Source organism: Vigna angularis, chromosome 1 (genome assembly GCF_016808095.1).
Source record: "Vigna angularis cultivar LongXiaoDou No.4 chromosome 1, ASM1680809v1, whole genome shotgun sequence".
Classification (NCBI taxonomy): domain Eukaryota; kingdom Viridiplantae; phylum Streptophyta; class Magnoliopsida; order Fabales; family Fabaceae; genus Vigna; species Vigna angularis.
The window spans coordinates 57,824,670-57,846,701 of record NC_068970.1 but is presented as its reverse complement, the minus strand read 5'-3'; the positions used below and the strand labels follow the sequence as shown (position 1 = coordinate 57,846,701).

At 35.9% G+C, this 22,032-nt stretch overlaps 1 protein-coding gene and 1 non-coding gene across 2 annotated transcripts; both read left to right on the top strand.

The window, feature by feature from the left end:
- Positions 1-3,996: 3,996 nt before the first annotated feature.
- On the top strand, positions 3,997-4,103 carry LOC128195154 (small nucleolar RNA R71). Its single transcript, XR_008246726.1, has one exon. It is a non-coding gene; the product is annotated as a small nucleolar RNA R71 (small nucleolar RNA).
- Positions 4,104-18,770: 14,667 nt separating this feature from the next.
- Positions 18,771-22,032, top strand: LOC108342142 (ras-related protein Rab11A). Its single transcript, XM_017579859.2, has 2 exons — positions 18,771-19,212; positions 21,410-22,032. Exons 1-2 carry the CDS (start codon positions 18,971-18,973, stop codon positions 21,855-21,857), a joined length of 690 nt encoding a protein of 229 aa, XP_017435348.1. The 5' UTR covers positions 18,771-18,970; the 3' UTR covers positions 21,858-22,032.

The window sequence follows — 22,032 nt, the reverse complement described above, 5'->3', positions numbered from 1 at the left end:
AAAATTATAGATATTAAATGTAAAAAAAAACACATATATATAAATATTTTTCTAGAAATTTAGAACAAAATTTTACCATTTATTAAGTAATTTAAAAAAATATATATATTGAACAGTGAAAATAAGATTGAATCAAACTTATTTAAGGGAAAGTGTAAATAAAATTTTGCAATATATCACAAGTCTGAGCCTTGTGAATGATCCATTAATGTGGAGAGAGAAAGAGAAAGAATGTTGAATATAATGGGGAAGTGTAGGGTATTTTTGGAATAAAAGAAAATAGTGAGAAGGTGTAGAGCATTTTTGGAATAAAAGAAAATAGTGGAGAGGTGCAGGAACACTTCGGGTGGTGGAGGGAGCAACACCCTTATAGCTTTTGACATAGGCGGGCTTGAGACTAGTGAAACCTTAATCACGGCCCAATCTCAGCCCAATACTTCTAATTATCATTTATCTTAATCTTCGAGGCCGTCCAGCTGGCTTGGTGTGAGGTAATGTATGACCGTTCAGGCCATAGGGTACACATCTCTTTGCCTTGATTTGATTATCATTTTTATTAAAATCTTCACTTATCTTAATATGTTTTTAAATAATCTTCATCATAATCATTTGATAATAATAAAAGGTGTATTTCTTGGTTTTCATTATAACCTCTTATATTCATTAATTATTAACTTGAGAAATATTAACCTCTAAACCTAAATTAAATGAGGCGAGACTACTTTTTATATTTATATGTGTCTTTGTTTTAACATGCATATATGCATAAATGATTCACATTCATTCTCTTGTTTGACAATAACAAATATCATTTGTATGTAATAACATAGATCTTTCTTAGTATTCCTTCATTAAAACTATAAGATTGAGACAACATATATTGTATTTATACACATATATAATCACATTCAACATATAACAATGTAAGCGTGTCCATGTTTAAGATTCTACAACTATTTAACATTCATCCATGGTGATTGTGGAACCATCCATGACCATATTGTAACTAAAAGAATTACATAAAAAAAAAGGATGAATTTTGTTTACATGATTTTCTATTTTTATTTTTTTGGATAAGATAGTTTAGTAAAAGTAAAAAATAAACATGTCCATAAAACATGAAAAAAGATCAAATGAAAAGAACAAGACAATAATATTATAACAATTAACTTAAGAATTATTGATTAGTCCTCCACAACATTGTTAGTTTCTTTCTTATGTGACTAAGAGTGTGTCACGTCTTCAAAACAATGTATAGTTAAAATAATAATTATTGATTAAATTAAGCCCAAATATCAAAACTGAGGAAATATTGGACAATTAAGCACAATTTCCTAATTAAATCTAGTACAATAAGTTAAGTGAAGTCTAGAAAATATTGACTCAACAAAATAGACCACACTTAGTCTTTTGCACTCCTAGGCAAAATCAAGACGCAGATCAAGGAATAGTTCAAAGGACATCAGGAGGGTGACACAACCTCAGTACACAGAAACAAAAAGACTCACAAGAAAACAAACAAATTTACACAGTCCTCAAGGAATCTGGAAAAAGAAAGGCTTAATAGCTTACTCGGTCCCTATGTTAAGTGGTTCTTTTCAGTTTAGTACCTGGTTTTAAAAGTGCATACATTGGGTCCCAAAGTTTTCAAAATTGTATGAATGAAGTCATATCCATTAAGTTGGTAGAAACGACGTAAACTCTACGCTGATGTGGCTGCACTTTTTTTCTCTCTCCTCTACTCTACCTGCCATCTTTTTCTCTCTCTTTTATATTCTTCTCAACATAAATTAAAAGCAGTAAGTGGACCACTTCTACCACTGGACCACCACAAGCCACCACCGCAACCTAAATTGGGGTTTTCTAATGCAAGGGAGAAACCTAAATTAAGGTTTTCTGATGCAAGGGAGAAAGGGTTTTTCTTGGGCCATCATGAGGGCGCGACTTGCTTGCCCTGCGGTGGAGATGATTCACGTTTTTTATGGCGCTACGAGGGAGAGGAAAGGCGTGATGGTTGTGTGATTTTGGATCTGGATTGTTTGGTTTTTTTTCTTGCAGGTGCGAGGCGTGCGACTTTAATGGTGTATCTGGTTCACGTAGAAGATTGAGGGTGGTGCATCTGGCTTGAACAACGACACGATTTAGGTTGGTGCAGGTTTCGCAATGGAGGTTGTTGTGCGAGAATGATGAAGAAGGGGGTGGGCCGGTGGTGTCCTGGTTACGCGAAGCTATGGGGGTTTCTGGTGAAGAAGATGAGTGCGTCGACTTCGAAGTGGCTTCGCGATTGGGGTTTTTCTGATTGCAGGTATGTGTTGATGGTGGGGAGGTGAAATAGGGTTTGATGGCTGCGACATTGACGGTGAAGATGATCAACAGTGGTCTTAGGTTGCGATGGTGACTTGTGGTGGTCCACTTCCTACAACACACCGCTCTCTCCAGTCCCATCCTCTCCCTATTCCTCCTCCTCCACTTCTACATCCTCATCACCACCGCCCAAGACCACTTCTCCCTCGTCACTACCAAACTGCAGAAAGAGAAAAAGAAAAAAATGTCCTACAATTATAAAAATCATAAATATAGAAAGAGAAAAAGTTGGACGTTGCAGAAAGAACAAAGAAGAAAAAGATCAAATTTTATAGCCACGTCAACGCGAAGTTAACTTTGTTTATACCAATTTAACGGAAGGGGCCTGATTCATATAATTTTTACAACTTTAGGACCCAATTTATACACTTTTAAAACTGGGTACTAAACTAAAAAAAACCACTTAACATATTGACCAAGTAAGCAATTAAGCGAAAAGGAAAAGGAGTAGACAATATCCAACACACAAAGAATTAGAGAAACCAGATACTCATGGTAATCATGAAAGCAATTCCAAACATGGCAAAATAATCACTTAGCTCAAGAGGTGAATAAAAGCAACAAAACCTCACAGATGCACTATCATTGTATCTCTCAAGTGTCTAAGGTAAACAATGTCAACTTAATGCTCTCAAGAAAGCAAACAACAAACAGACATGGCAAGCCTCTAATATAAACCCTCAAAACATATGTCTGTTCAAATCAAAAGGTCTTTTCATGGTTGTAATGGGGCCAAGGACAATGGAGGATAAAATATGGATGAGAAGCTACAAACCAAAAAGAATAAAGGAACAATGAGGAACAAGTGAAAATACCATCAAATCATATCCAAAACCTCTAATTCAATCATCTTCTTTACTCCATTATTAAAAAAAATTATTTTTCTGATTTTTTTTTCTATTTTTTTCTTTCTTTTCTTGTCTTGTCTCATCTCTTTTCTTTTCTCTCTGTTTTAGAACACAACTAACTATAAAAGATAGGATACAAACAACATATCTTCAATACAACCAAGAAGAGGAACCAACTAGCCAATTCATCAAAATCCCCAAGAAGACCACATTGTTCCCAAAACAATTCCAAAGCTCCAAAATTCCCTAAGGCTAAGGTAATCACAATTTTTCACTTCAGGCTAATTAATGAGCTTCAAAACAAAGAAAAGGGGAAACATAGGCTCAAAAGAGTTATCAAAGGATCAAAACAGGGTAGGATTATTTTGCTAAAGACACTTTAAGAATAAAATTGCCTTTATCACTTCCAAACATGCATATCAATCAAGAATTATCAACAAGAGTCAAGCCAATACACATGTGCAAGCAATCAAGAGATATATCATATACAAGAAAGAACATCAGTTGGCTCAAAACCTCACACAGGGTATTTTTGTCACAATCAATTCAACCTCTCAAACATCATAATCATCTACCAGTCAGAGAAAAGCAAGGATTTCAACCAATCAGAGTATTAATGAAGTGAAGGACACATTTACAACCTAAACAAAGTCCAGAAATTGAAAGAAACATGCAAAACTGTGCACAAGACACAACAAAAACAACCTAGAAAACAAAACCTAAACAAAACCTCTCCATGTTGTTGAGACCTTCATAGAAGTATTGGAGAAGGAATTGCTCAGAGATTTGGTGGTGTGGACAACTTGCACAAAGCTTCTTAAATCTTTCCCAATATTCATATAAGCTTTCACCACCAAGCTGCCTAATCTCAGAGATATCTTTCTTTATGGCCATGGTCCTTGACGTTGGAAAGAACTTCTCCAAAAACAATCTCTTCAAATCAACCCAACTGGTGATAGACCTGGGTGCAAGGTAATATAGCAAATCCTTTGCCACACCCTCTAAAGAATGCAGGAATGCCTTCAAGAAGATGTGATCTTCAAGAACATCATGAGGTTTCATCGTTGAACAAAGAATATGGAACTCATTCATATGTTTATGTGGACATTCACCTGCAAGACCATGAAACTTGGGCAACAAATGGATCAGTCCAGTGTTGAGAACATATGGCACGTCCTCATCAAGATATTGAATGCACAAGCTTTCATAAGTGAAATCAGGTGCAACCATATCCCTAAGAGTCCTCTCGCGAGGTGGAGGTTGGACCATATTGTTCTCAATAGTATGATGAAAAACTGAATCAGAATCAGAATTATTCCCAGATGTAGCAGTTGCAGAATGCACAAAATATGGAATAGTGGATGCAGAAGTAGACTGCTAAGACTCTAATGGTATGAACTCTATCACACCCTGATATTTTATCCTGAGAAGGTGACACCGTTTCACAAAATACTTCTTTTCCAAAAGCATGCAGAAGCGTTTAATTAATTTTTTTTTAAAAACCCAAAACACGTCTGATATATTTATTCAAATTCAACATTTCAAAAACTTTAACAAAAGTAGATCAACCTCTAGTCCAACAAAAAAATGATCAAATTATAGTTCCAACAAGACTTAAATTCCTCAAATACATATAAAAGGCCATTTAAGGTCCCTACTCGCAAATCCTCGCATTACACGACTTCATCTTCCCCTGTCTCATCATCTCCTCCCTATAACATCACACATTATACGATCATCGCATTCACATGCACAAACACAAAAAATAGAGTGAGATAACTGAAACAAACATATAAACCTTCACAATCCTTTAATAGTACATCTACAATATTCAATAAAGTTAAGCACACCTACTGAACATATTATCACAATATCATTGTTCAACAGAATTACTATTCCACTTATCAAAGTGTGATATGATCATACATAGGTCAAAAATGAAGAGTTTCAGAGTGACAAAAAGCACAAAAAAAGTAGAATAGGTTTCATAGGCGTGTATTTGCCTCTTTGATTTCTTTCTCTTAGTTATTGTGAATAAACGCTTATAAACTCTTCTTTCTCTTTAAGAACAAGCAATGTGGGACTTTCCATGGCTTGGTCTTAAAAAGAAAAGGAGACAAAATGGGCGTCCTAGGCGTTAGTGCAAGGTAGCATAGGTAGTTTTCATGTTTTTAACTATAGGAGAACTAGTTGCCTTATAAACCCTTTGGAGTGGAGAGATTTCATCAATGTGGGACTTCAAAGCTCCTAGAGGACGTGCAGCAACTGGCTGGCCGGCCTCCTCACTCTAAAGTCCCACATCTCCTAGATCTTGCATCCAAGCTCATTCCAAAGGCTATATAATAAGGCTTAGGGGTCTCCTTTGTACACTCACCTTTGAATCAATTGATTTCTTGAGTTGATTTGCACATTTGTAATCCTCTTTTGAGATAGTATTCTGTCTCCAAAGTCCCTCTTTGGGCAGACCTTATCTTGCTTAAGCAAGTGGCGGTCTTCCTTTGATGCTTATCTTGGAGCCTCCTTCAAGTGGTGCATCTTCAAGTCATAAGTTCCCTTTTCTCTAGTCTTTTCCATTTTTAATTTCTCTCCATTCTTGTGTATGCCATTTAGAATATTCTCTCTAGGTATTCTATTCCTCATCATGTGGTATCATGAGCCTTAGGTCTTGATCATTTAGGAATTGCATGCTAGAGTAGAATAGCTTACATATCTGCTTAGCAAAAAAAAATTTCGCCCAGCGTCAGCGTCATTTTACAGTCAACTTGTATGCTTTAGTTTAGCTTCATTTCTTGTCCGTTTTCCATGCAATTTTTTTTAAAAGTTTCGTCTGGATGTCTACTTTCATACCTAGTTTTTACTTTGTGCCAATTCATCCTATACTGTTCGCAATAAATTATTTTTCGTTGCTGTGTCATCCAGTTTTCTACTGTTGATTTAATTCTCCTTTGTTTTCATTGTTGCTTGCTGTTTGGTTATTCTGGCTGCTGGAATTCATCACTGGATTGTGCTAGAACATCACCACACTCTTAAGCAAGGAATCAAAGCTTCAAATCAAGGCTTGGAGGTGTTAAACCGTGGTTGTCCAGAGGATTGTGCAAGCATGTTTCTTCAACAACAACAATGCTATTGGAGGTCTTCAACAAGTAGGTTTATTCTTTCCACTTGTTTGTTTTTCCAGCTTATATTTCTTGTCTTGCCTGGATTGTATGTGTCTTTTCTTGATTGCTTAGCTTTGAATTGAGTCATATGTGTTTCCTCCTTAGGAGTTTTCTAGAAAATAATTCTTGAAATTGCACTTGCTAAGAGTCCTTTGCATCTTGGTTCTTGTATGCTGAATTGAGTTGGATCAACTTAGGATTTAAGTGTGTATGCTTTGCTTGTATGTTCTGCACCAATAGAGGTATTAAGCAAATCAAATTATAGCTTTGTCAAACAAACATATTAAAAGAATACATGCTTGGCCGAGACTAGTTGCTGCACATTGCATTTTTCTTTTCAGCAATACCGAAACTGCACCTATTTGCTTAAATCTGCATGGTCTGGTCGAGACTTTCATCTTCTGTTTGGTGTGTTTGACATATTCATTTTGTACCTCTCTTATCATAAATTTACAGAACATATAGGTTTGAAGCATGCCAAATTAATTCCACTCAATTTTAGATCCTTCTCTTCATGTATGCATATAATTTAGGGTGTGAATTGTCTCTTGTTTGTGTTAATTTTTTTGCTGCTGTCTTGTTCAATTGTGCCACTGTTTTCACTCTTATTTCTTGCTGTTTTGTCTCTTAAAATCCTTAGATTACTGCCACCTTGTTTTGTGCCAAGTTTCTTGTTTTTTTTAGGTTCAAATTTCATCATTTGTCTTGAAGTTTTCTTTCATTTTCTTGACTTCTACCATGTGTTGTCTTGATTTGGCTCCTTTGCATTAAGGGTGGATTGTACATTTTTCCATTTACTTTAGACTTGAGTTGGTGCTCTCAAAGTGGACTTGTGAGACACTTTACTATTTTGAAAGAAGGGTGTTGCCCTTACCTTGTTTTTTTGAGACACTTTGCCGAGAGATTTGAGCTTCCTTTCTTGTTGTTTTGAGTGAAACCGTGTGCTGCTGTTTTGGCCGTGATTTTTGGCTGTTTCTAACCAATTTTGTGTGTTAGCTTTGTTGCTGTTTGCTTTGTTAACATGTCTGCAGGTTCAAGCCGTGCTTCCTCCAATGGAGCTAGTCATTATGGAAGCCCTTCTAGCAAATTTGATTTGTTGAAGGACTTCCAACAAATGCAATATCAACTTGACTCCTTTCAAGACATGAAACACCAACTTGATGTCATTAGCAAACGGTTGGACACGGAGGCAAAGGCTAAAGGGAAGCTCTCTCATGGTCATGAGCATGGTTCCTACTAGAAGAAGCAAGAAGCTAGAACCGTCAATGTATACCTTCCCTCGCCAAAGAAGCATCAAGAAGATAAAGCTATGGACCAAGGCCTTACACTACCAAAGTTGAACTTGCCTACTTTCAAAGGGGAAGTCGAGCCGTCTATTTTTCTATATTGGATAACTAAAGTAGACCAAATTTTTGATTTATATAGTGTAAATGGATCTTTGTGTGTAAAGTTAGCTTATTTAGCTTTAGAGGGATATGCCAAACAATGGCTAAATATGAGATACTTAACCATGGCCTCACCCGCGAGTACATGGGAACATTGCAGGGACATTTTGTACCAACGTTTCGTACCTCCATACTACCATAGGGACCTCTTGATTAAGCTCCAATGGCTTACTCAAGGTAGACGAAGTGTGGAGGAGTATGCTCGCGAGCTCGAAGTGCTCCTACATCGTACTAACCTTAAAGAAAATGATCATGCAAAAATAGTTAGATTTATTAGTGGACTTAATAGCAACATCCAAGATATAATTGAATTCCATGATGATGAGACTTTAAATGTAGTGGTTCATAGAGCCATGAAAGTAGAGAAGAAACTCTTGAAAAAAGAAGCTTGTCACAAATCCTCATCATCAAAGGATAAAACCAAGGATGTTTCTAAGGAGTCCACTGACAAATCTTGTCCTCATTCTTCTTCTAACCATTCCTCTTCCCCACCTAAATCTCCTTCTAGACCAAGTCACATTAAATGTTTTAAATGCTTAGGACATGGTCATATAGCCTCTGCCTGTCTCACCAAAAAGGCAACATGCATTGAGGGTGAAGTAATTATGACTAATGAGTCTACCTCTTCCTTACCTTCACCAACCTATAGCTTTTCTTCCTCATCAAGTGATGCCAAAGAGAAGGTCATGCTTACTTGTTTAAATAAAGCAAGAAAAGAAAGAGAGGAGAGAGTAAATGAAGAGACTAAGAGGAAAGAAAGAAAGGAGAGAGAAAAGAAAGGATAAGAGGACCTTGTGAGAGAAAAAGAGAAGGAAAATGTCCTACGTACACAGGAAGTGCTACTGAAGGCACCTTCCACTCCCATCATTCTACAGGATTCAAGCAAATTTAAGGGAGTTTTTCCATCCTTCCACTTTTCTCCAATTATTAAGCTTTCTTCTTTTCCTCAAAACTTTTGTGAAAATATCCCACCTTTCTCATCTCTTATTCCCACTTCTTCACACACCATTTCCAAACCACATCTTGAGTTAATGTTTTCTTTTTTAAACTTAACTCAAGACAAAAATAAAAGTTTTTCTAAAGAAGGACTTTTAGTTTTCACTAAAAAAATACATTGTTTGGTAAACATCAATTCATTCACAAAATGTTTGATGTTTTTTGCAGGTTAACATTTGATCCAGGAGGAGTTCCTTTAGATTATCAACCAAATAAGTCACTCATCTCTCTTTTTTGCAGCTTTTTCAAAGATTCAAGGTCGAATCCTCTCCAACCTGGGGGGTGATATGATCATACATAGGTCAAGAATGAAGAGTTTCAGAGTGACAAAAGGCACAAAAAAAGTAGAATAGGTTTCATAGGCGTGTATTTTCCTCTTTGATTTCTTTCTCTTAGTTATTGTGAATAAACGCTTATAAACTCTTCTTTCTCTTTAAGAACAAGCAATGTGGGACTTTCCATGGCTTGGTCTTAAAAAGAAAAGGAGAGGAAATGGGCATCCTAGGCGTTAGTGCAAGGTAGCATAGGTAGTTTTCATGTTTTGAACTATAGGAGAACTAGTTGCCTTATAAACCCTTTGGAGTGGAGAGATTTCATCAATGTGGGACTTCAAAGCTCCTAGAGGACGTGCAACAGCTGGCTGGCCGGCCTCCTCACTCTAAAGTCCCACATCTCATAGATCTTGCATCCAAGCTCATTCCAAAGGCTATATAATAAGGCTTAGGGGTCTCCTTTGTACACTCACCTTTGAATCAATTGATTTCTTGAGTTGATTTGCACATTTGCAATCCTCTTTTGAGATAGTATTCTGTCTCCAAAGTTCCTCTTTGGGCAGACCTTATCTTGCTTAAGCAAGTGGCGATCTTCCTTTGATGCTTATCTTAGAGCCTCCTTCAAGTGGCGCATCTTCAAGTCATAAGTTCCCTTTTCTCTAGTCTTTTCCATTTTTAATTTCTCTTCATTCTTTTTTATGCCATTTAGAATATTCTCTCTAGGTATGCTATTCCCCATCAAAGTGTTACAACATTGCCTCATCCGACCTACTTGCCAAAGTAGCATAAACCAAGTTCTTCTGCCTACTTACCAAAGTAGAGCAGCAAGACAATACTGCCTACTTACTAAAGCAGCACTGTATAATTACTCCGCCTACTTACCAAGCAGCGCGACTTATATTATTCTCTTTATCTCTTCATCCATCATCTCATCTTGCCTATTTACCAAAGTAGTGCAGATCACCCTGCCTACTTACCAAAGTAGCATAGACATACGTCCTCTTACCTACTTACCAAAGTAGCGCAGATTAACAAAATTACATTTTTGCAACAGATTATTCATAATCAATCATAATTCATCTCAACCAACAATCCCAAACCTATCAGGCTCAACAAGCATATAATATCCAATCAATGTTTCCCAATTCACTTCTGTCTACTTACCAAAGTAGCACAGATTAACCAAATTACATTTTTATAACATATCATTCATAACCAATCACATGCCATCTCAACCACCAATCCCAAACCAGTCATGCTCAACAAGAATATAATAACCAATCAACATTTCTCAATTTCAATTTTGTCTACTTACCAAAGTAGCACAGATTAACCAAGTTACATTTTTATAACTTATCACACATAATCAATCATCATCCATTTCATCCAACAATCCCATTCCAGTCAAGCTTAACAAGCATTTAATAACCAACATAATGTCAATTCAAACATATCATCAATTCATTTTGCCTACTTACCAAAGTAGCGCATACCCAAGAGAATATACATCTCCAAACTCAATTCACAATCACAATCTAATCATTCTTAATCATACTTAACAAAGTATTTCACATACATCTCATCCCATACATTTCCCAACACACCATTTATAATTAAACTCTTAGTTTAATTATCCTCAACCATACTTAACAAAGTATATTCACCTACAACTCATTTTCACATCATTCAGCCCACCATTCACAATCAAATTCATAACTTTCTTTATAGCACCTTTGATTCCCCACATTTAGGTATCTCAAACAGCTTGGAGACCATCACCAATGGCTCCGGAATGGTCAAAAACCCCCAAAACGAACTAAAGAACGTCAAAAACAGACATCTAGAACTCCCAAAACCTCCAAAAAACAATTCTGCAGCGCGCAGGTACATGGTTAATCGATTAACTATGAAGGTTAATCGATTAACTATGAAGACATTGCAGTTTAATCGATTAACATTGCAGGTTAATCTATTAATTGTTCATAATTAACCCAGTTTCATTTAGTTTTACCCAGATTTGATTCAACACTTCTAACATGTTTCCAACCATATTTGGAGTCTAAATTCATTCCAAAATCAACCACAAACATCATAAACATCAATCCGTCAATTTACTCATGCAAAATCAACTCTTTAAGTGCACACAAACAAGATTTTTCTGCATAATTTTCTAGCATATTCAACCAACCATTGATCCTCAAACTTGAGGTTTTCCCATCCAGATTTGTATCCCTCCACAAAGACCATTCAACCAACATATTAATCATTCTAACAGCCCCCAAAATGTGCCAAATCCATCCCAAAATAGTTCATACAAATCACTCATTCATCCATCATCAAAAATAGATTTGAAAATGCATAATACTCAAGTGAAATTCCCAACAACTCATCATCAATTTTACTAAACAAAAACATACCTTTAGATCTATCAATTTCCAGCACATAAACTTGAATAACATCATCATCTTAATGTTTTACTCATCATACTTTCAGCTTGCCAAAGATTTCCACACAAACCAATCCATCCATCCATCCAAAATTCATTAACCATCCAAAACAAACCATTTTCGTATTAGATAAAAAGTGAGGTAAAACTCTTATGTTTCTCATTCAATTTCACAACCCAATCCATTCAAAACTTCCTATCTACACATACCAACAAACAAAAACGAAATTCCACCATCAATTAATCATAGATCCATCAATTCCCACCAATCTTTCATCATATAATTTAATCAAGATTCAAAGATCAAAATTGTAGTAAAAAGATCCATTCAAATCAACTTCTTAAAATCATACCATGCAGATCTCAATTCCTCATTCTCAAATCTTATCAAGTAAATTTTGCACACACAAAAAAAATATATAAGGGATAAGTTAACTCCCCTTACCTCTTGAAGACCTCCTTTGAACACTTCAACTTCTTCTTCCAAGAGAACAACTCCTCTCCTCCTTGCTAGACCAAGTCAGCTGCCATCCTTTGGACACTTAGGATTTTCGTTTTCTCCTCTCCAAGAAGCCTCTCCACTCTCCCAAAACTCAAGACCAGATTTTAGGCTAAAAGAAAGGAGCCTAAACAACCAAGGACCCACCTCCATGATGTTTAGCAATAATAAACAACCAATGGACCATCTTAACCCCTTTTCCAGCCCCAAAATCAGGAAGGGATGTCTCCAGAGGGTCCCTAAAATATTCCCTCACCAAAAACGCAGCCAAACACTTCATTTTGTCACAACTCGCAAAAATACACTTACCGTCACCGTTGGGCGCTACATTCTTGTTGTTGGACGCTAGTCCCTCTGACAGCAACACTTTCACGACTTCTCCTATCCGGTTGGAACCATTCCCAGTACTCAAATTGAAGATCTTTGAGTCTATTATCCAATGGAACAAGAATCAACTCAAAATCTTAACTGGACAAAAAGTTACAATTAAAAATATAAGTGATGTACAAATGATATAAAAATGGTGTAAAAAAAGTGCACAAAATGTGTACAAGGATGTAGAAAATTGTAAACAGTATACAAATGGTGTACAAAAGATATATAAAGGATATACAAAGAGTGTAGAAACCAATCTTTTACGTATTTTTTAATTTTAATTCAAAATAATAAAATTAAACATGTGACATTAGTTAGTTGTACATGTATCTTGAAAATATGACACGTTACTAACCACATAAAAAAACTAACAAAAAAATTGATCAAAATTTATAAAAGATACCAAATCCAAAATAATTTAAAAACAAAAACATATTTAACTCTCTAATTTAATTTAAGAGTTTATATATATTGTTCTAAAACCCTTACAATTGAATTTTAAATATTAAAATTGAATTGGAATATGCACCTGGGTTTCAGTTGATCAAACCACTCTCACTTTGTATTGGAAGACGTGAGAAGAACTTGCGAATAAAACAAAGTGCTCTATAGTTTAACATGATATATAATTGGGGGTATGGTATATATGGGCCTAAATAAATTTAAGTAAAAGAATATCCGAGATATTATTTTTATAAAAAATTGAAAAATACTTGTATTATTTCGTGTTACAATGAAACTGTATGATTTATCATGAACAACTACACCCAATGTATTGGATAAAAATGAGTATATTTTTTCCCCTTCTAGTTTTATTTTCCTTATTTATTTGTTTATTTCAGAAATATTTTTCAAATACTAGTTTATTTTGAAAATAAAATTAAAATTCCAGTGTAATCCCTTTCTTTTGATTGAAAAAATTAAATATTATAATGGATCATCAAAGAAGGTGGTTATACCGTAACCATAAATTTGGAAGTTAAATTATTTTGAAGTAATATAGTCAAATTCAATCAAATAACAATCTTATTTTTATTTGTTTAAATTCAAGAAAATCGATCTATAAATAAATTTAAACATTTTTAAACAATGTAGAGGCCTTTAAAACAAATATACTGTGAGTAGTTAGACAGTATATCTATACTGAATTTCAAAAAATTAGGTTTACTTATTTATTTAGTTTTTATAATTATACAAAATTTACCTTTATATAAAAAAAAGGGTTAAATATGTTTTTCATCCCTTAAGTATCACACGATTTTGGTTTTAGTCCCTACTCGAAACTTTGATGGTTTTTAGTCCTCGTAGTTTTGAAACTATTAGTATTAGTCCTTAAAAATGGACGGCGTTAAGTTTTAATAGATGTGGCAAACGGCGATGTCCAGCTGCGCTCTGCACTCTCTGCCACGTTTCTCACGCTGTGCCACATTTCTGAGATTGAAAGTGTCCTCCATTCACCACCCTCTTCTCCTCCTCTCCTCCACTACCGCGACCTTCCCTTTCAACTTCGTTCTCGCGCAAGCCGCCGCCACCAACGCAAGCCGCCTCCAATCGTGACAGAACTAATACAACAACCCTAAATCGTGCTCTAAAGAAGAAACCCATCCAACAATTCACAGCACCAATTTAAAAATATAATTTATATATTAAAAATTGTATTTATCGTAATGTATAGTGGTTCTTAAAATCTGGAGATGTTAAATAGATGACATCAGAAATTGATTGGAGGGTTTACCAAAAGGGGAAAACATTGTCTGAACCTGCATAAACAAGGCAACCCAGTTAGGGTTCAAGGATTGAAGTGACCGGAATTTGAAGCATAAAACTGGTGATTCACGTGTTTCAGATTTATGAAGTATTGGACTTGTTAGTGACAGTAACAATTGAATAATCAGCAATGGCGAAAACAGTGATCGGAGAAGAAACCCGACTCAAATTGGCGGAGGATCGCCTCAGCCAATCCGCACTTCCATCGGAGGCACATTCTCCAATGCCATCTTTGTCACACTCTCACTCTCCCAAATATCTATCTAACTAACTACCACCTCTGATTTTACTTTGAGGTGGGTCTTCTAATCGGCAAGTTCAGCTCCGCTTTGGGCCGCGCCTTCATCTTTGATTTGGTTCCCACCCCACTTCTACCACAATCACTCAGTATTTCGACGCACTCAAGGTGTTGGTTTCAACCCTTTCTTTTATCTTCCTAAAATGAAGCATTCAAGGTAAGCACTGTGTTGGAAGGTATTGGAGTGAGAGAGGACAATCGAGAGACTAACGTGAATCAAGCCCAATAGCTTCGCATCGTGTACCCAGCAGGAACGACCCACTAGACAGTGCTGCTGGAGGGCGTGGAGGGTGAGGGGCAGAAACAGGAAGCTTCTGGGTCGCCGTAGAGTTCAACTTGGAAAATGAAACAATCAACGTGGCACAACAGCTGACATCAAACCTGTCCTTGCCGTTTGCCACATCAACTAAAATTTAACGCCATCCATTTTTAAGGACTAATACTAAGAGTTTCAAAACTACGAGGACTAAAAACCATCAAAGTTTTGAGTAGGGACTAAAACCAAAATCGTGTGATACTTAAGGGACGAAAAACATATTTAACCCTAAAAAAAAATATACTTTATTACTTACAAATGTCATTTTAATCCTTTTTAATCTATTCTCATATTATTTTAGAGATCACATCAATTCTCATACTATTTTAGATATTTCTTTTGGTTTGTTTCTAATTATTACATACCACTCGAATATAAGGAATAAGATATTACTTGAGCTATTGACCTAAAAGTCACACTAAACAATCATAAAAATTTATGCAATTCGCATATATTCAAAACAATATTTTTATTCAAGAATGTATACAATTCACATATATTCAAATTTTACATATTGTATAATATAAATATATATACAATTATTACATTATAAAATTACAACATTAACTATAGTTATTTGGATTAAAGAGTGTTTTAATCAACGATCTCTTTATAATGTTTTTCTCACAATCCCAACTATATAAGTGTCAGAACCCATTTAAAACACACTCAGGACTCGTTTTAGTGGAGTTCACGTGTCAAGAAGGGGGCTCGACACTCAGATGACGGACGTCAGGTGTCAAGCGAAGAGGATCCGAAAATCAGATAGTTGAAGGCAGGTGTCGGCAGTTGAGCGGACGCTTGTTTTAAACAAAACTGAGTTTTTGAAAGTTTACGTCACACTCTATGCATGCATCTTCTTCTCCAAAACTCTGATATTTCTCATTTCTCCTCCTTCTCATTAAAAGCTCTCCCTTCTCTCTACCAAATCTCACCTTTTCTCTTCTTCGATCGCCGTTCAGGCACCGTAGAAGCATTTACGGCATCAAGAGCTTGAGTTTGAACCGATTGGTTTTGGTTTCCGAACTGGTAAGTTCTTCTTGTCCTTAGCTGTTCATTCTCTGGTACATGCAAACCAAGTTCCGGTTGCATGAGTTCATAGTCTCATTCTGAACCATTTTGGTATGTTGTTTGATTTTGATTTGAAGAGTTGTTCAGCGTGAGGGTAGAAAGAATTTGTAGTCAGGCGAACCTTCATTCTGACTCTAGGAACGATCGTTCACTTTATAAAGTAAGGGAAGCTTATTTAATTTAATTTGTATGTTGTTGTACTGCATGAACATTCGTTTATTTAATGATTGGAAATGAAATATGATTGTGCTATGTTATGATGTATGAAATATATGGAATTTCTATGATATGGATTGTATGAAGTATGAAAATGGACTATGATATTAATATATGAAAGTATGAAGATATATGTTGAGAAATTTAATTGAGATAAATGATTATGGTATGAAATTTCTATATGAAAGAGTACTTCGTCACCGAATGGTCATCGACCGTTTGGTATTTCAAAGTGAATTTGGTTAGACTTGGATTCTTTCATTTGGGAAGAATCTTTGTTGAGGACGATCGTCTTCGTTTCGAAATACTATGCATGAACGATCGTTCTGAGTAGTGCTTGGTCTTACACCAAGCGATCGTCTGAATGGTCCTTGGTCTTACACCAAGCGATCGTTCTGAGTAGTGCTTGGTCTTACACCAAGCGATTGTTCTGAGTAGTGCTTGGTCTTACACCAAGCGATCGTTCTGAATGGTGCTTGGTCTTACACTAGGCGATCGTTCTGAATGGTGCTTGGTCTTACACCAAGCGATCGTTCTGAATGGTGCTCGGTCTTACATCAAGAGATCGTTCTCATTCCTTTTATAATATATCTTGATGAAAATAGCGTTCGTCTAATTTCAATAGAGTTTTCCTTTTTTCGTGTTCGGTCATCGACTGACATTCGGTTTTATTGATGCTAAACTCAAATAAGCTAAGTACTCATAAGCGTTCGGTTTCTTCATGTGAATTCTTCTAAGTATTTTTCTTTGAAGTGTCCATAGTTATTGATTCCGGCCTAGAGCCTTAGTACTTGACATGGTCTTTTCGGTGTTCGGTTAGAACTCGCAAGAGTCAGTTCATCTAATTGGCTCACCTTTCAAGTAACGATCGTTCGTTCTAGTCGTTCATGTTTTATATGATTGAACTCGGTTTCTTTCTCAAATCGTTAGTAATCCTCTCGGTCTTAATCTATTCTAGAACTGGAGACCCCTCTGTCTCGCTCCAAGTGTTCGTTCTCGTTCTGAGTAGGATTGAACATTCGGTTTTTGGTGTCATTAATAATATTTGAACAAAGATGAAATTGAAATAATTGATAATGAAAGATGAAATTGAGATGATTGATAAAGAAAGATGAAGAGTATATGATATGGATGAAATGTTTTGGATTATGGACGAGCGTTCCAGGGCGGAACGACTCTTGGATGATTATTGAATTTGTAAAGTATGACTATGGGCATGCTAAGCTGACGGTTCATCCTGATGTTCCGTGAGTATTCGTCCTCACGTAGAGGAGGGTAGGTCATGTGTGGGAACGGCAGGAGGTCCTAGTCCTTAGGGGTACTTTGGACAGATAGGACTAACCTCGGGTGGCAGCTGTTGAGGGTATCCCAGTTACTACATCACCCGGGTGCACGAACGTCGTAGCTACACAGATTTCATACAGTCCGGACAGTCAGTCTAGTATTATGATTTATATGAAACGTATGATGAAATATATCTTGTGTGTTTGATTGAGTGAAATGTATGTTTATACATGAATTAAATTACATAAGCTTACCATGTGTTTCCTGTCTTGTCTTGTTTTGTACGTTCGTCTTGTCATTGCAATGATCATCCGTGTGGATGTGAGCAGAAGGAGACGAGTTGTTGGAAGATGCGCTGGAAGAGGAGAACCTGGTCAAGGTTGAAGTTAAGACCGAACAGTAGGACGTTCGGTCAGTAGTTTAGTCTTATAGTAAAGTGGTCGTTCGATCACCTTCCCTTTTGTTTTGAACGACCGTTCGGTGCTTGTTATGTTATAAACTGTTTAGTCAGACTTGTACTCCTGTACAGTTTAAGTTTGTAACTTTTCCTGTAAGGCCATTTGGCCATAAACCTGCGTTCGCTCTACTTTAGTGTAAGAACTAAGCTGTAATATTATTATATGTGATCATTCTATTATATGGTTTTACACTGTATTTTTGGGATGTTACAATAGGTAAATATCCAAAAAAATCAACTCCACATCAATAATATTTCCTTTTCAACCATCTAAGATAAAGAAAATAAATAAATAAAATCAAAGTAAGATTAATTATTTTTATCATATCAAAACCTTAACCTATTGAAATCAAACTATACTTATATTCCAAGAGTTATAACATTTAAAGAAATACAATAAAAAATAATGTATAATCTATGTACAAACTTTTTGTTTTTTTTTTTAATTTTAAACCTACTATTAAAACAATACCAGAGTATTCTATTTATATATAAACTAACAAACCAAAAGAAATATCATATCATAAAGCTAAACTGATCTCTAGTGTCTCTCGTTGTAATAAAACAAACACTTCATATTACACGGTTGATTTAGAAAGAAAAGGACATATACACAAAAATTATTCTATTATACATGGAGCGACAGCTATGTTTATTTTGACAATATTTTTAATAACTAAATGAGTGTGGATATTGTTTTATTCAACTCCATTCCAGACAAAATTGAAGTTAACTTATTTAAAAGAAATAATGTTGTAATAAACTTGTTACATTATATAAATATTATTACTTTTTTGTATGCATTTTTGAGACAACTGAAGCGAGAATTCCGCAACGCGTAAAATGGTGGTGGGATCAGAGGAAAGTAAGATAGAAGGAGCTGTCCTCAACAACCGTTTCACTCTTCTTCAAACACTCTTTTATGAAACCAAACCAACTAACTTCTAATTGGTGTGGGGAAACACGTCTCTACGCTTCCACCTCATTCCAACACGTGTCACCTGACACGTGTCCCTCCAAAAAATACCAATAAATGTAAACGATGAAGAAATAAATTTCTCCTTTGATTGATGAAAAAAAAAAGGAACAAAAAAGATCGTCACCTTTTATTCGAGTTTTGAGGTGAAAGGGAAGGAGACAGTTAGAAAGAGAGTGGAAATGGCAGGTGCGGGTGCAGGAGGAGGGTATGGGGACGCGAACCAGAGGATAGATTACGTCTTCAAGGTGGTGCTGATTGGTGACTCTGCGGTGGGGAAGTCACAGATTCTAGCGAGGTTTGCCAGGAACGAGTTCAGCTTGGACTCAAAGTCCACCATCGGTGTTGAATTTCAGACGCGGACTTTGCTCATCGATCACAAGACCGTTAAGGCTCAGATCTGGGACACGGCTGGCCAAGAACGGTACTCTAACTTCTCTTCCAGCTATCTCTTTTCCTTTTCCCTACTTTCTTCATTTTTAGCTTCGCTTTCAATCTGTCACCTGCACCACCGCCTCGTTTCGCGCGTGATCTCATCACCGCCGCCAGCGATCCTCTATTAACTAAGCTTATCATCACGATCAAGTTCTGGATTCGTGATTGATGAGTGACAGAAGCAGCAAAACGAATAGCACGCGGTATTCCAGAGCATGTGCTAGGTTTAATAAGTATCTGGAATTTACCACGAAACAAGGAAAACTGCTTATTCGAGAGAATTTGTGTTGTTGGACGAACACTTGACATAACTCGTCACCGTGATTTTCGTTAATCATAAAGAAAACTTAATTTTCAATTTAGTTAATTATATTAAAATGTAAAATATAACCAAGAGTGTGTATTAACTTGTGTGAAACATTATCAGTTAAACCGGTAGTTTGGAGTTATAGTTATGTTAGGCTAACTTATGTTCGGAAAACCTTGATATTGGGATTGTAATTATGGTTACAATAGTAGCTGCGGTGTGGTCACCACTCTCGTTGATACTGTCAAAAACTATGGACAAATATTGTGATATGGTTGCAAAGACCTGAAAATTCTTGATTTTGTGGCTAGATTTATAGTTTTGGTTGTGCATTAGAATCAGTTATTTATGTTGATGCTATTGGTCGCCGAAATTGTGGGGTTGCTGTTAGTTAATTACCCCAGTGATTTTATTTCTTTTAAATTTGCAACGGTATTTTTTTCGTGAAAAACTATTGTGGAACGAGTTTATGGCCACCATGTCATAGTCTTGCAGCATTTGTTTTGTGAATGTGTAGTTATTATGCAAAATTCAAAGCTATATGTAATCCTGGTAGATTTAGTTAAGTCTGCATTTCTCATTGCTGCTTTTGTCTTTCTTCATTTTGGTCAATCGTCGCTGTTATGGTCTAAGTATTGATAAATTTATGGATCAACTTCACCGGAATTGATAGTTATGTTTGATTGATTGTTAGTTTCATAAAGATGCTGACTTTCTTCTTACTCCATTTCTAACATTTTATATTCTCGAACTATATAAAACCATAATTTTTTCTAAAGGAAAATGAATTCTGAATTTGGAACATATTTGGTATTATTGTGGGAGGGATTCCAACTGAATGGAGTGATTGTAGTGCATGAATTATTGCATAAGTTGTTTAATGTAATACGATCTCATGTTTTACAGAGTTTAGAGAAATACGTTTGCTTAGATTTGTTTATAAGACATAGAAATAGAATCTCGTTATACTTCCCGCTCTCAACTAGTCAACTAGATGTCAATATTCTCCATTTATTGAGCTTTTACAATAACAACTGATTTTTCCAATATGAACTACATCAAACCTCAGTTTTTAAACATTGATATTTACCACATACATAAACACGGAAGAACCGGCGACAGACCATCCATGGAAGTGGATGCCAATGTTGTTGTAAAATAAAGGGCTGCGAGTATATTGCAAAAGCTAACAAACAGTTAGTTGCAAATTTTAAAACCCCTATTCTTGATGTCGTGATTCATGGAAGCTACGTCCGTGGAAGACCTTAGTCCAACAGTTGTTGGATTCTTTTCTTCTTCTGCAAGTTGTGAACTTTGAGTTGTTGCTGGATTTTTCTTCCAGCAAACCTTGGGAATTTTGGACAATCATGAACCACTCCGCTAATGCTTCCTTCAAAATCACTCAACTCATTTCTCTTCTATCTCTCCCTCTCATAGCTCATTTCTTTTTTTCTTCTTCTAATATTCTGGGTATATTTATTCTTTAAGAGTTTATCTTATTAGATTCTAAATATCTCAAAGAATGAGAAGTTTTTATTGTATCTTGATAGAATTGCACAATACAGCAACAAGTGTGTACGCATCAGGAAGTATTATTTTTTTCGTGATTTCGTCAGGTTTTTACAACAAATGTTGGGTACCGTATTACATAAATTTTCCACACTCTATAAATTATACTGACCAACATATTTAGTTTGGACATGTTTTCCTGTTTCTCACATATTTGTTATGAAGCATGTAGATTAGAGATATATTTTCTTGCATGCAAATTATATCTATTTAGTGTTTCTTCTCGTTATTTATTTATTGGTTGGAATGGTTGACTTACAAGTACATCAAATGTCAGTTTAGCCTCATATATGAATGGTTTATGATGCAGCTACAGAGCAGTTACAAGTGCATACTACAGGGGTGCTGTGGGGGCAATGTTGGTTTATGATATCACTAAACGCCAAACCTTTGATCACATACCCCGGTGGTTAGAAGAGCTGCGCAACCATGCTGACAAGAACATAGTGATAATTCTGATAGGAAACAAATGTGATCTTGAGAACCAGCGTGATGTACCCACCGAGGATGCAAAAGAATTTGCTGAGAAAGAAGGGTTGTTTTTCCTAGAGACCTCAGCACTGGAAGCAACTAATGTTGAAACAGCCTTCGTAACTGTCTTGACAGAAATATACAACATCCTCAACAAGAAGAATCTAACTGCTGATGAAAGTCAGGGAAATGGTAACTCCGCATCTTTGTCTGGCCAGAAGATTATCGTTCCAGGCCCTTCACAGGAACTTCCTGCTAGGAGGAATATGTGTTGTCAAGCATCTTGACTTATTTATAATTAATTTCTATAGTGTATCTCATGCTTGTGTTCTTGTTACCAAATTTTAAAGGTTTTGGCGCATTGCTTTTTGTACATTTAAATTTAATTTGTTTGGGTTGCCGAGTAAACCACTAAAATGAACAATTGCGTGGTTCAATATATACGTGATTTTTGTAGGTGAA